Consider the following 15,941-nt stretch of genomic DNA (forward strand, 5'->3'; position numbering starts at 1 on the left):
CTCCTGGTCTATTGTAACTGACAGTGACTTTCCACAGTTTTAAGTAGACATGTGAAGATTTTTTTTGTTTGGATAAGAAGTTGCTTACCTGGGGGGTTCTGGGAGCTGTAGTCCAAAGACACAAATCTGTGCATCTCTAGTCTTATGCACTGCTTCCCAAGGGTTTTCCTGGAGGTGCCAGAGATTAAACTTGCATATTTGCTCTATGACTAAGTTATGGCTCTTTGCACATTGTCTTCCAGGGAAACTTTGCTTTCCAGGGAAACTTGCAAACAATGGACTCTAACCCTTGATTAACAAATACCCCGTGGAAATGTTGGTGCCTAAGGCTTTTAAGAGGATGGGGGCCTCTGTTAGCGAACTCAGAAGCCTGCTCTCTGCTGAGGTTATTCAGATATTTCGGACTAGGGTGTTGGCAGCCACTCAGTCGTTAATGTAAATATATACAGTACTTGTAGTTAGCAAGCAGAAAATGTGTCATTGATAAACAATAAGATCTTGAAGACAAAGTGTTCTTGCTTGTGGCTAGTAGAAAATAAGATAAAGATTTTTCTAACCAAAGTAGTTTTGTGAAAGCAGGGGAGTTTGTTATGGAAATTTTAAAAATTAAATGCCCTTGGTTGATTTTTAGAAAGCTTGTAGTGTGTTTTTCTCCAGCTGTAATCTGGAGGAGTTGTGATTTTGTTGCCATCACAGAAAGCAAATTTCACCCACACAAAGTGAATATGAGGAAATGTAGACTTACCCAGGCCTTAGGGCATGTCTACATGGCAGGGTTTGGAATGGTCTGGTTCATGCTTAAAAGATTCTTATTTTTAGTACAATCTATTTTATCTCTCACTTGAGCGATCCTTCAGTTCACACCGATTGACATTTTTTCTCCCATTAGAAGGGTCCAGACAGGTCTTTGGATTGCTCTCATTTGTCCCCCTTTTGATTAATGACACTCCCCTTCCCGCCTCCTTCCCCACCTTTTTCAGCAGCCATGATTCAGTAGGCTCTGGCAACTTCTCTCTCTCTCTGTCTCTGTCTCTAACTCTCTCTCTCTGTCTCTCTCTGGTTAAATAAAGTAAGTGACATAGTGAAACAGCATCTATCTAGCATGGTATGCATTATACCACCAATGTATATCATTTATCTAGAACAGCCATGGTGAACCTATGGCACACGTGTCACCTGTGTCATGCAGACCCCTTCCTGCCGGCACACAAGCCATAAGTTGCTAGATTGCTACTCCCCCCACCTGCACAGCCAAATTTGAGAAGGTGGCTGCAGCCACGGTGCTGGTGCTTCAGCAGGTGCATCCAGAGCAGCTGGTGCTGGCAGCGGATCTGGAGTGGGGTCTCAGGGCAGCTCCGTGCCGGGATTCCCCCTTCCGCTGCCACTTCTGGTTCCGCCACCATCACTTCTGGTTCTGCTGCTGCAGTGTCTAGAATAACACTGCATCAGTAGGAAAATATATTGTAAAATTTAAAATAGTAGAGTAGATGAAAATAGAGTGGGAAGAGGGTCTTTCTTGGTTTCTTTTCAATACCACAACTCACCAAATATATCACAGGGTTGTCACCTCAGACAACACCGCCCACAGCTCTTATTTGTGTGTGGACTAACCATCTGCATCGGCTACAAAATTGGACAATTAGGAGTGCTCCAAATAATGTCAAAAAAAGGAAAACCCTGTAGCCCTACTGCTGTGTCAAAAATGGAGTGAAAGAGCTCCAAAAAAGAGCAAAATGGATTGTTTTAAATCAAAACAAGTGGACGGTGTAAACCAAATAGTGACCTCTTCTGTCTGTGTGGATGTCCCTTAATTAGTTGTGTCCCACTGAAGAGTCCCAAAGGGATGGGAAACTAAGGTCTGCTGCCTTGCCATTGTATATTAAATTAATGTAGATGGTATTTTATTCCTTGTTGTGAGGTTTAAATAGAGGTATACATAAAATGTTATGAGGAATAAAGAAAGTAATCAGAAATCTTATTCTCCGTCTCTTGTAACACTAGTACTGAAAATCATTTGATAAAGCTGAATGGGGATATAAATATTCAGAGTGGAGAAAAGGAAGTAAAAATTTTTGCAGTGGGTAGTCAAACCAGATGATTCAGGAGGAATAGCTCAGTCTGTTGCAATGAAGCCAGCAAAAAAGTCCTTTGCTACCTTAAAGACTAATATTTATTTATTAGTAATTTATTTGTTAGATAAATTTGTTGAGGATAAGGCAATCAGTCAGTCCTAATCATGGTTCTGAAGCTCAACCTCAAAAAAACTAAGATCATGGCCACTGGTCCCATAACCTCCTGGCAAATAGAAGGGGAAGATACGGAGGCAGTGACAGATTTTACTTTCTTGGGCTCCATGATCACTGCAGATGGGGACAGCAGCCATGAAATTAAAAGACGCCTGCTTCTTGGGAGGAAAGTGATGACAAACCTCGACAGCATCTTAAAAATCAGAGACATCACCTTGCCAACAAAGGTCCGCATAGTCAAAGCTATGGTTTTTCCAGTAGTGATGTATGGAAGTGAGAGCTGGGCCATAAAGAAAGGTGACCGCCAAAAAATTGATGCTTTTGAATTGTGGTTCTGGAGGAGGCTCTTGAGAGTCCGCTGGACGGCAAGGAGAACAAACTTATCCATTCTAAAGGAAATCAACCCTGAGTGCTCACTAAGGGCAGATCCTGAAGCTGAGGCTCCAATACTTTGGCCATCTCATGAGAAGAGAAGACTCTCTGGAAAAGACCCTGATGTTGGGAAAGAGTGAAGGCAAGAGGAGAAGAGGACGACAGAGGATGAGGTGATTGGACAGTGTCATCAAGGCTACCAACATGAATTTGACCAAACTCCAGGAGGCAGTAAAAGACAGGAGGTCTTAGCGTGCTCTGGTCCATGGGGTCACGAAGAGTTGGACACGGCTTAATGAATAAGCAACAAACAAATCATGGTTCTAAATACATGTTTACTAAGGAGCAGCAGTGGGAGAGGATGTTACCCTACTTCTTGGGAATGGAGAACCAATGGAGAAGCAAAGCAAGGAGTGGAATTTCTGATTGGAGTGAATATTTCGAAAGTGCCTTTGAAATAAAGGGGAGCCGTGTGGTCCAAACCAAATAAAATACAAATCCAAGAATAGGTGATACAGTGGTGCCTCGCTTTACGATTGCTCCGCATTACGACGAATCCGCTTTACAACGATCTTTTTGCGATCACAATTGCGATCACAAAATGATGGTCTAAATGGGGGAATTTCGCTTTGCGATGATCGGTTCCCTGCTTCGGCAGTTTCAAAATGGCCACCGGGTAAATAAAATGGCTCCCCGCTGTGTTTAGGGTTGGATTCCTCACTATACAGGCAGCGAAAATGGCCGCCATATGGAGGATCTTTGCTGGACGGTGAGTTTTAAGCCCATTGGAACACATTGAAAGGTTTTCAATGCGTTTCAATGGGCTTTTTATTTATTTTATTTTTTTATTTTCACTTTACGATGTTTTCGCTTAATGGCGATTTTCCTGAACAGATTATTGTTGTTAAGCGAGGCACCACTGTACCTTTACAGACCATTAAAATCATCATACAATATGCAATCTTTTGTAAATAAAAACACCACTTCTATGGGCTTGTACCAGTATGAAGAAATTAAAAGTCAAAAAGTTCATGGCAAGATGGATTTCACCAAGCGCATCTTTCTTAAATGTAAATAAGGAGAGGTGCAGAAAGCAGTGATAGCTGTTTTAAGGTTACAGCTGAGGCAGCTGTGGATTGAAAGTCACACACCAATTCTTCAAAGAAGCACAGGCTATGTGCATGCACACACCTCCCCATTTGGCCTTTCTTTGAAATGGACAGGTCTAGAAATGGGGACTTCATATCGTATTAGAAATGAGGCATGGCATCACAGGTGGTGCTGATTCCCATCCTGCACACCAGAACTGGCCAGCCTGGTTACCGGTCTCTGTGTGGCACAGGAGTCCCCTTTCATCACCAGTGCACCAGGAAGAAGCCTGGCTTGCTCTTCCCTGCCTCCCTGAGTAGCCAACCACTCATTGGCTGATTGGGGAGACTGCGCGCCGCAGTGGTCAGCTGACTGGGGAGGTGGCAACAGTCGGCCAGGCTCCTTTTTGGCTTGGTGCACCAATGTTGAAGGTGGACCCCTGTGCTGTGCAGAGCCCAGTAAGTGGACCGGCCAGTTCTGGGCATACAGGACAGGAATTGGCACCACTTGCGGTGCAGTCTTTCGTTTCTAATAGGACACGAAGTGCCCATCTCTAGGCATGCTTCTGCTTTGCCAGCGAGGTGCCTGTTGCTCTGTATTGTAGTCCCCATTAATTCCCTTTGTGCTAAATTTAAGTGGTCCCAGTGTTTCTCGTTTTACAAGTGAAATGGGGCCTTGCTGCCCTGCTTGAAAGTTTATGGTTTCTGCATGTTGCCAAGGCTCCCCAGTATATGTAGAATAAGAAAAGTACTTAAATTACCAAAATGGCCATGCGAGGACCTTCGATTAGAAGCTTCCAGAATCTCCTGAATGTTGAGTATGTCCACTGAAGGAGGGGAGGGGGAATGAATAAAGTGCATGACAAGATAAATGAACGTCAGGGGCCTGAGCCTCTGACAAGGTATAGTGTCCCAAGGCAGCTATTCTCAACAGCGGCCATATGGCACTCTGGGGGCCCTGGACACATTTGAAGGGGGCCACAGAGTGGAAACAATTTTTCACACACCACCTTATAAGGTTCTCTATGCGACTGATAAAATCCTGATTTGGCCTATAGTTTTTTTCATATTGTGTTTATGGCCATAGCCAAAAAAAAGGTTGAGAATTGCTGTACTAAAGGATGGCTGTTTTGAGATGAAAAGAATCTCTAGAGCCTAGAGTGGTCGCAATGACCAGATAGGCGGGGTATAAATGGAATGAATGAATGAATGAATGAATGAATGAATGAATGAATGAATGAATGAATGAATGAATGAATGAATAAATAAACAAACAAACAAACAAACAAACAAACAAACAAACAAACAAACAAATAAATAAATAAATAAATAAATAAATAAATAAATAAATAAATATGCTCCTCATCCTATACACAAGGATATTGCAGCAGTGGGAAGAATCAAAGAGATATCTTTTATTCTTCCCCCACTTTCTGAAAGCTCCATCCTCCCAGATAAAACATACAGTTGAAAGAATTTACGGTATCAAATCATAAGCTATTTCAGGCATTAAGTTAAAAATGCTTATCCTTTTTATAGGACGAGCTGCCTTGAGCTTAAACAATGGCGAAGCACAAATAAATAAAAAGACGATTTAACCATACAGTATTAGTATGGATTGTTAGTACTGTTGGGCTATTAGTATCGAGAGCCATAGGGTGAGTTGTTGAACATACCTATTTTTCTGAAAATAGCAAAAGCTTAATAGGCTTACATTTAGTTTTATTTGTTTGTTTGTTTACTCATTTCATTTCATTTTTATACCTCCTATCTGACCGAGAAGCACTCTGGGTGGTTTATAACAAAGACAGCAACAGCATAATTAAAATACCAATTTGACAGAACAGAAAATAAAAATAATAAAATGCAAATAATAGAATCAAAAGCATTAAAGTACATTTACATAAATAAACATTTTAAATGACAGCATTGATCACATTAAGGCTAAATAAGCTCAGCTGACTCAGGAGATGTAATGTTTTGGAATGCCTGCCTGAATAATGACTTTTTAAAAATCACTAGCAAAGGAGCCAGATATAGGAGGGAGTTCATTCCACAGTGGAGGAGCAACCACTGAGAAGGCCCCGTTTCTCATCTTCTCCCTCTGGGCCTCTCTTGGGGTTAGCTTGCTTAGCTGGCCTGCTTGGGATGTTTGTTTAATGGCAGTTAGCAAAGTACAGTACTGTATTAAGTGAAGCCATTGAGACAACACTGTGCTCTTTCCTCCCCTAGGCCCTGCCTGGACGGTCTCTCTGAGTGTCACATTTTTGCAGCTGCATTTAAGCTTCAATTCCCGCATTCCATCCTCCTTCAGTTCAGCCCATTGTCAGCTGAAGTCTTCCGACCAGTGTGAGCCTGAACCCCCCGTCTATACTATCACACATGTAAGTGACTACAGGGGGAGAAAGATGGGGGAACTGACGTAGGTTTTCTAAGTCTTTTAGTCAAGAGGACCTGAGAAAGGGCTGGGGGAAATGAGATCTTTTCAACTTGGAGTCTCAACTTGTTACTTATGCTTTGCAGCCAGCGGGATCAGCCCTGGCAGATTTGGACCTCATCCTTCCCTGGCGGTCCTTGAATCACTGTGTACTGGTAAGGACCACCATCTGCTTCTAAATTTCAATGTATACTTTTCTGAGCAAGGTGCCATTTTTAGTGGAAGGTTGGGCTGCTAAGGATCCCATGGACCAGTGATTATTTATTTATTTTTTATTTATTTAATTTGTATCCCGCCCATTTAGACCAAGGTCTACTCTGGGCGGCTAACAACAGTATTAAAATAAAACAAAACAATAATATTAATACACTAGAGAATGGCAAAATAAGTTAGGTATCAGTTGTGATGTCAGTTGTGATTTGGCAATAGCAAATGAACACGTGTGCAAATGTGTGTTAACAGCATTCTGTTTTCAAGTGTCCTACCTGCCTTCTCTCTTTTTTGTTTGTTAGGTCTGGCGTTCAGATGTGCGCTTTGCTGGCAAACAGCGTCTCTGCCCAGATGGTAAGTTGCAGTGCCACGTTGGATGAGAGGTGGGATAAGTAAAAGAGATACTATATTCACGAAGTCTTTCACGGCCAGGATCTAATGGTTGTTTTGGGTTTTTCGGGTTCTTTGGCCGTGTTCTGAAGGTTGTTCTTCCTAACGTTTTGCCAGTCTCTGTGGCTGGCATCTTCATGATGGGACTAGTGGCCATGATCTTAGTTTTTTTGATGTTGAGCTTCAGACCATTTTTTGCACTCTCTTCTTTCACCCTCATTAAGAGATTCTTTAATTCCTCCTCACTTTCTGCTATCCGAGTGGTATCATCTGCATATCTGTGGTTGTTGATATTTCTTCCGACAATCTTAATTCCAGTTTGGGATTTATTCAGTCCAGCCATTCATATGATGTATGCTGCATACAAGTTAAATAAGCAGGGGGACAATATACAGCCTTGTTGTACTCCTTTCCCAGTTTTGAACTAATCAGTTGTTACATATCCAGTTCTAACTGTTGCTTCCTGTCCCACATATAGATTTCTTAGGAGATAGATAAGGTGGTCAGGCACCCCCATTTCTTTAAGAACTTGCCATAGTTTGCTGTGGTCCACACAATTTTCTGTAGCTTTCCGTATCTCCCTTGCATTTTGTTTCCTTTCCCTTCTCTGCTATTTGTAAGGCCTCATTGGACAGCCACTTTGCTTTCTTGCATTTCCTTTTCTTTGTTGCTGCCTCCTGTACAGTGTTACGAGTCTCCAGTCATAATTCTTCACAGACTCTGTCCACCAAATGTACAGTAGTTCCTTAAATCTGTTCTTCACTTCCAATTTGGTTTAGATTATACCTGACTCACCCAGTGGTTTTTTCTTACTTTCTAAGTACCTTACAGAACTTTATAGACCTCTAGGACAGTGATCCCAAGCTTTTTTGAACCGTGGACTAGTTTAGCATGGAGGTGGGGCGACATCATTCATGCATGCGTGATTGAGGCATGTGTGCATCCGTACATGTGTGTGCATTTGTGCATGTGTGGTTGGGGCGTCCTTGGGTGGGTGGGACATCTGTGCATCTGTGGGCAGGGTGTGCGTGCGTATGTGTGTGCAGGGGGGTGGGACATTTGTCTCCACGGCTTGGTACCGGTACACAATCAGAAGCCTGTGTTCATCACAGCTGGCATTTATCGCAGTTAAGGGTTAATTCCAGAAAGAATACAGACAGTCCTTTCCAATCACATCAGAATTAATTTGGGCATCATTTCATTCTTGCTGTAATTCCAGGCAAAATCACTGTCTATTTCTATAAGTTTTATTCTTCTACGTTGCTTCTATGTTCCATAGTTACAAAAACACTTAAAAGTTATTGAGAACATCCATAAATTTTATAGCTATGGTAAAAACTGTAGGCATATATACTTTAGAAATATATGAAAACTAAACTTAAGCTGGACGTGGTGGCGCTGTGGGCTGCAGGGTCAGAAGACCAGCAGTCGTAAGATCGAATCCACGTGACGGAGTGAGCTCCCGTCGCTTGTCCCAGCTCCCGCCAACCTAGCAGTTCGAAAGCATGTAAATGCGAGTAGATAAATAGGGACCACCTCGGTGGGAAGGTAACAGCGTTCCGTGTCTAAGTCGTACTGGCCATGTGACCACGGAAGATTGTCTTCGGACAAAAAGCTGGCTCTATGGCTTGGAAACGGGGATGAGCACCGCCCCCTAGAGTCGAACACGACTGGACAAAAATTGTCAAGGGGAACCTTTACCTTTAAACTTAAGCTGCAGTCAAATTCTAATTTAATCTTAATTAAATCAATACAGAAGCATAAAAATACAATTAAAATACCAAAACTAATGTTTAATTATATTCTAAAAATGCAGGAGCTTATAGACTAACAAGGCTAATTCAGAATGCGTGGAATACATCTCTAGAAATATCAAAGTTGTTAAAATTAAACATCTTTGAAAGTAACATATATTACTTAGCTGTTTAGCATATCTAGACATGCACTAAAATTATTCTCAGTGCTCACCCAGTCAGGCCAGTATGAATCTATCAACAATCCTTTCTGCAGAGCCTGGAGGTCTAGGGGCCTGGTACACCAACAGGAATTTTATAATAGAAATTTGTATAATTCCTGTAGCTCCTGTAACTACAAGGGCTTGTAACTCAGAATCTGACAGGCTATTATGATAATAATTGTTGTGATTAAAATTTACAAAGTCTGGAGGAATAAAGACTTGTAAAATTAAAAAAAATCTGGTACATCAAGATATTGCAAAACCCAGAATACTGTCATTACAGAGGGTGCAAATTATATGACCTGCAAACACTGATTGTTTTGCAGCTACTTTTATTAAACTTCTATTCAAGCCTTGTTTTAAAAGCTCTTTCATTTTCAGGACTGTTTTTTTTTTTCACACACCACTAAATTAATTTAAATTGGTGCATATAAAATTTCACATCTTGTAATCCAAAAACAAATTTGTCCAAGCTCTGGGTAGGACATGATGCAGGCCTTGTTTTTTTTACGGCAGTTGGTCACGGTGCAAAAATCTTTTGTCTTTATGCGCTAGTATGGAGAACTGTTCTGGTCAAGTTAATTAGTAGTAATAATTATTATGGGGCATCAATTGCATTCCTACTTATGGCAACCCTGCCTGTACTCAGAAATGGTTTGCTCATCCTTCCTTCAGGGAGTTCTCTGGGACCATGCAGCTTAGAATAGAATAGAATTCTCAATGAAAGCTCATGAGATGGTAGAATTTTACAGCGGAGCTAGTAGTAAGCATTTAATGGCTCATTTCCACTCTGTTCCAAGAAAAAAAGAAGTTCAGAACCTTCAGCCTGAAATGGCCAAGAGCAACGTGTAAGAAAATACTGCAGTGTACTATTGAACAGTATCCTGTTCACAATTCCAAAACAACAAGAAAAGTGTGGTGCTTATACAGTAGTGCCTTGCTAGACAGTTACCCCACATGACAGTTTTTTTCGCTAGACATTGGCTTTTTGGGATCACTATAGCAATTCACAAAACAGTGATTCCTATGGGGGAATTTTGCTGGACAGTGTTTGGTCCCTGCTTCGTAAACTGATTTTCGCTAGACAACAATTTTGACAGCTCCCTCCGCATTTGCAAACAGGTGTTTTCGGGACGTAAGCTTCGCAAGACAGCGATTTAAACAGTTGATTGTTGGTTCACAAAGCGGCTTTCCTATGGCTGATCTTCGCTAGACAACGACAATTCTTCCCCATTGGAACACATTAAACAGGTTTCAATGCATTCCAATGGGGAAATGCTTTTCGCTAGACAATGATGTCGCTAAATAGCGATTTCAGTGGAACGGATTATAATTGTCTAGCGAGGCACAACTGTATAGCTCTCTCTGACCGTTTACAATTTAATTATGCAGGCTACATGTTGCCCCCCACTAAGCAAGCTGGGTACTCAATTTACCAAATTCGGGAGGATGGAAAGCTAAGTGAATCTTGAGCCAGCTACCTCATATCAAACCTAGCTCATGAGCAGAGTTTTGGCTGCAGTTTATCTACTGCACCCCGAGGCTCATATTCCAGCCATGCTTTCTTCCATAAACCTCTGTTCATTCCTCTGTCCCACAGTGATTCTGCCTTTCCCTCCTCAGTGCTCTTTTTTCAAAGGAAAAAAAATTGGAAAAGGTGATAGGAAAATACAGGAGGAGGCCTCTTCTCCCTCCGATCTCCTTTCTGCACTTAGAGATTAATGAATGAACTAAAGCAATGCCACATAAACTTTTCTGTCCATTAGTGTTTTGATGAAGAAATCACCCACTAAGTTTTTCCCCAAAGTATTTGGGGGATATAAAGGCCGTGAAGAATCGCTTTTGGTAAAGATTTCATACCTACCTTCAAAGCTTTTTCTTTAATTAGTTTCACATAGGCACTGGGGCCTCCTGGCCTTTGGAGTGAGTCTTACACTGGGATTGCTGGTCACAATCGTTCTGCTGCTCCGTTGGGGTCTTCACAGGCTACGTAAAGGTAAGATGTTTCGAACAACCAAAAAGGTGGTTTGGGGAGATAGATGAAGATGGGAAATGCAGAGCTTGGAAACTGGACATGCTTGCCCATGATGTTTTGTTTTGCTGTAGATCAAAAAGTCATGTGTGCCAGTTTCAGGAAATGGTTGTTGTTACATCCTGTCAAGTAGCCTTTGACTTGGTGACCCTCTGAATAAGTGACCTCCATAATGGCCAGTCCTCGACTGCCCTGTTCAGCTCTTGGTAAACCCAAGGCCATGGCCCTCCTTTAGGGAGTCAAACCATAACTGGGCTCCCTCTTTTCCTGCTGCCCTTAATTTTTTCCCCAGCATTATTGTTGTTTTTTTCCTAACGAATCTTGCCTTCTCATGATGTACCCAAAATAGGACAACCTCAGCTGCAGCATTTTTGCCTCCAGAGAAAGTTCAGGCTTGATTTGATCTAGTCCAGGGTATCTTCAAAACCACCTCTCAAATAAACAATTTTTCTTCCCATTAGCTTTTGTCACTTTTCATCTTTCACAACCATACATCGTAATTGAGAATACAATTGTGTGGATGATCCTGGCATTTGTCTCCCAATGACCCATCCTTACAACGGATGAACTTATTCAGTTCCTTCATCACCTGTTCTTCTGAGTGTCCGTCTTCTTCTGATTTCTTGGCTGAAATACATTAATAAGAACCAAAAAAAAAACAACCCTTGAACATTTTGTATAATATTGTCAACATATCCATAGGGTTTAATGAAATAAAATGAGCAAAACTAAGGCAAATCCTGATCCCTAGGAGTTTACAATCTACATTTTTGACAGTAGGGGAGGCAACAAAGAAAGGAGAGGGAATGGCATTAACAAGGGATGAATATGAGCATATTTGGTTCTATGTGCTTAATTCCAATTGGCAACAAGCTCTCAGAAAGAGGTTAATTGCAAGGATTCACAGCCAGGGTGGAAGGAGAATGGCCAACAAAGTCTTGCTGCATGGTGGCATCCACTTATGAATCCAGACACCACTCCTCCTGTTTCTACATATTAGGATGTGGGGTGAGGTTTAAACTCTTCCTTCCAAATATTGTGAGACCCTGTCATACCTCTTTCACTGCACCAGTCAGCTGGGCACAATACAGTGGGTGACACAATTTAAATGAAGAAGATTGCATGTGTGTGTGTGAGAGAGAGACATTCCAGCAACCCAGTGAACGGTTATGCTTCCCAAAACTTGCCAAACATCTGTTCAGTGTATCAGAAGCATGATTCATAAGAGGTAACTATGTCAGTCTGTGCTAGCATATCAGGCAAACCCAAAATAAAAAATTTTTAAAAAAGTTGTGACAACTTAAAAACTGCTATATTTGATTTTAATGTGAGCTTTCATGAACAAGTACAGGACCTCACAAGCCCCATTGGTGTTTAGGGATACTAATTACCATATTGTTCCTGCTCCCTATCTATAGCCTGAGATTAGTTTAGCCACTAATCACTGTCACGGTTTAACTAATCACTGTCACGGTTTATAGAACAATGCTTCCTAGGAGGGGAACTGAATAACAACAGGGGTTTTAAAAGTTATTGCCAGGTCAACGACTTGTGTCCACTTACAGCTTCTGATTTGGAACGATGTATAAATACTTGCCATGCAGTCCCACTCTTACCTCTGAGGAAGTGGACTTGTCCACAAAAGCTTACATTAAAATATGGCCGCTAGTCTTTAAGAAGCACGATTGCACCAGAACAGATATTTCTCTTCAGAGCTTTCTTCCCCAATAAAATTTGAAATACTGCAATGAAGGGAGTTGAATTTAGTAGTGGCAGCTTTGGGGGGTGGGGGACTCATGGCAATGGGCACAGAAAGTCTCTGTGAGCCCCATGTGGCTTTCATGCCATGAGTCGGCCATATGTGTTCTAGAGAGCAGCTGCAGAGAAGATCCATTAAACTGGGACTGAGAACCTTGGAAGAGCCATTCTCGATGACAGGGATTGGGGGTCCATCCACACCCACCAGCTACATTTTCTTGCTTGCTTGCTTTTTTCCAGATGCACCGAGCAGGCACCCTTCCCGTCCCATCTTGCTGATCTATTCTCCTGATTCAGAAGAGCACAAGAAGTTGGTGTGTGCCTTTGCTGCCCTGCTGCGCTCCGCACTGGGATGCCCTGTTCTCTTGGACCTCTGGGAGCTGGGCCTTGTGGGGCGACTGGGCATCTTGCCCTGGATGTACGCCCAACGAGAGCACGTCGGCCGGGAGCAAGGCCAGGTGCTTCTCCTGTGGAGTGCAGGGAGTGCGCGTGCCTACGCACTCTGGCGAGGGAAGGCGAGTGGAGAGGGCAGGAAGGCGCCAGAACCCCATGACCTTTTTGGGGCAGCCATGGCTTGCTTGCAAGGCGAACTCCAGGGTGTATCAGGAACTGTGGAGAAGAGAGACTGGGTCATAGCCTACTTCAGTAAACTGTGTGGCCGGCGGGACATCCCCCGTGCGCTGCGCTTTCTTCCCCGCTACCGCCTGCCTCAGGAACTACCAGGACTCGTCAAGATACTGCAGGGCCCGTCCACCTTAGCACCCAGCTGGCTCCATGCAAGTGCCAAGGCCTTAGTGTACCGCCTGCTGAAGGCAGAGAAAAAGAAAGCACCAAGGAACTGGCTGTATCGATCCTGGAGGACACCCACCGAGAGGTTTACAGGCTCCCTGGTCCCTTTCACTCATCCAAAGCTGCGTCGGCCAAGCTGCACTTGAATGGCGATTAAGAGATATGTGAATTTTCGCTGGAGGAGTGTGGGTTGGGAATCTGAGCAGCCACCCAGGTTACTCGTGACAAAGCGGCCTGAGAAATGGAACCGAGAAAGTCAGGCATCAGTAGCCTGCTGAGCCGTGAGTCCAGCACTGCAAAAAAGGAAGGGCCGATATCAGCAAAATATCTTAGCTATTGAAAGGCTGGTTGACAGGTAGGCCTGCCCTCCTACGCTAGCAATGGCAACTGTTGCCATGGAGATGCCCAGTGCAGGATAAGTTAGTACAAGCAACACGCAAGGGTAAGGAAAGGCAAGAAGGCCTTGGCACTGAAAGATGGGTTGTGCAATATAAATGTCTGTGTCGTCATCTGTAATTCATGCAGTGGACCCAAAAGCTGCAGTTTCTGAGAAAGTGTCCCCCCCAGAGGACAGGCGCAGCAATGCCAGTTGTACTGACAGGTCCTTGACCAGGCGCAGGAATGTCTTTATGATTTCATCTGGTGAATTGGTCAGATTGAATTCTGACATTGCTCAACAGTTGGGTCAGAAGGGCTGTCACTCCCTTTAGAGCTGTAGCCAGATTTGGTCTAGCCAGATATGTGAGGTGCTCAAGAATATAATGGGGGTCCGTGTCCCTTTCTGAGCAAATCTCTTATTTTACCTGTGGAGATAGAAAGAATTAAATTAGCATTCTAGCCATTTATGCTCTGAGACGTAGTACAGTGAGATGACTGTAAACATTAATCCACCTGTATTTTCATCCTGGCTAACAGTCTGCCTCTCTTCGGCGTCTCCTGTCTTTAAAAAAAAAAGGGACTAAGCAAACATGTCACTGAGGAGTTTTGTAGGGCACTCTTGTTGTATTGCGTGTGTTAAACTCATTTCGTACGCAAGTCGTACATCTGTTCCTGTTTTTCTGTTTTCCTTACAACAGGATAATAAAATGACATTTATGAATAGTGCATATTCAGGGCACTTGTACTGTTCACCTGCAGGGCACACGAAGCATGGTTATCATACAGTGTGGTTTCCTAGAGTCACAATTTCTCACTTGAACACATATCTGGGCTTTGAAGGTACATTTGAGAACTTACAGGCCTTATTGTAAAAAAAAAAAAAAAAGACTCCAGAACAGAGAAAAGGCTAGCAGTGAGGGACGAGGCGCAGCCTGCCACATTGTAATGGCTTCTAGTTCCCCTCTCCAGATACAATTCTGCCTCCAAAGTCTTATCAGCCTACTTAAATACAAATCACTCTGTAAGGTGGGAGTTGTTTATCAGTGGCCCTGCATATGTGGGTTATATCGAGTGCCTTGCTGTTTCTTTACTACTTCTGCAGATTGTTAACAATTTCAAATTCTATTGTTAACAATTTCAAATTCTGCCTCAGCTTTCCCAAACCTCTTGGCCTCCAGATGTGTTTTGACTAGGCTGCCACAAGCTGCAATTGAACTGCAGCTCTCATCCTCTTTCTACATGGAGTATACTGGTACAAACCGATGAGAAATGTAGTCCAACAAGGTTTCTTATCCCTGTAGAAGGGCTTCCTAATTTGAGATGCATCCAGGTGAACATCACAGCTGCCACGTATTGTATAGAACTGCAACAAAGGGCCAGTTCTTTTCCTGCTTGCCCCACTCTCCAAACACAGCTGCAGTTATCAAGCATCTGGCAGATCACCTTGAGGGCCGGTATGCATTTGGCTTGGAAAGTGTGCATCTTGGAGTAAAAATGGTCATTTTTCTATCCTGCTTGATTGCCTTTGTAAATATACATTAGGAAATCCATGTGTCCAAAAGCAGACGTCTTGGGGGAGTGGGGATGGAGATTTCTAATGCAAAATTGGCTGGTAGGAGAGTATTAAGCACTCTTTTCTGCCTCCTCTTATGGTCAGCTTCATAGCCGCCTAAAAAAAAGCTTGGGGCATAATATCAGGGAGTTTGGCCTTTGCTCTTCAGGTGTATGTAACCAGTGGCAAGCCAGTTGCCTACAGAAGTTTGCCAAGTGGTGAAAATGTAAACACATCCGCATCCAAAGAGAAATTTGAAAAAAAAAACCTAGGAGAAAGTGAACATCCAAAAGATGTAGTGGCTGGTTGAAACAAGCGTGCCCATTGCCTGATTTCTCCTCCTTCTATCACACAACAGTTACAGTATTATAACTGCATGTGTGAACAGAGTCCAGTGGAGGGCATATCTGTAGTGATAGTAAAATGCTACCTGTGATGGAGGTGGGTGACACAGGGCCCTCTGGTACTGTTGGGACTACAGCTTTCATCAGCCTTAGCATGGCTATCGGTGAACAGTAAGGGCTGTTGTAACCATTTGTTGCTCACCCTGGATCTAGAGTGTTTAATCCAAAGCTTGGAAAAGTAGCTTTCGGAGTGGTGGTAACCTGTGTTAGCTCATCCACCCATGGAATTTTCTGCCTGACATTGCAGCCATCCAATATTTAATATATATTTGTGAACTGGATCCAGATTGATGTTAAATTAAACCTATAAAATTGGAGACCTAATGCT

General features: G+C 42.9%; 1 protein-coding gene across 6 annotated transcripts in view; it reads left to right on the forward strand.

Annotated features, from left to right (window-relative positions):
• IL17RE (interleukin 17 receptor E) overlaps nt 1–14,385 on the forward strand; it is a 51,801-nt gene extending 37,416 nt beyond the window's left edge. For all 6 annotated transcript variants that reach the window (XM_072989259.2, XM_072989262.2, XM_078388781.1 and 3 more), the window contains exons 13-17: nt 5,939–6,090; nt 6,230–6,298; nt 6,656–6,707; nt 10,589–10,696; nt 12,731–14,385. In XM_072989259.2, the coding sequence (XP_072845360.2) occupies nt 5,939–6,090; nt 6,230–6,298; nt 6,656–6,707; nt 10,589–10,696; nt 12,731–13,425 (1,076 nt within the window). In that variant the 3' untranslated portion in view covers nt 13,426–14,385. The remainder of the gene's footprint in view (nt 1–5,938; nt 6,091–6,229; nt 6,299–6,655; nt 6,708–10,588; nt 10,697–12,730) is intronic.
• Nucleotides 14,386–15,941: the final 1,556 nt, after the last annotated feature.

This window comes from Pogona vitticeps, chromosome 2 (genome assembly GCF_051106095.1).
Source record: "Pogona vitticeps strain Pit_001003342236 chromosome 2, PviZW2.1, whole genome shotgun sequence".
In the NCBI taxonomy this organism is placed as follows: domain Eukaryota; kingdom Metazoa; phylum Chordata; class Lepidosauria; order Squamata; family Agamidae; genus Pogona; species Pogona vitticeps.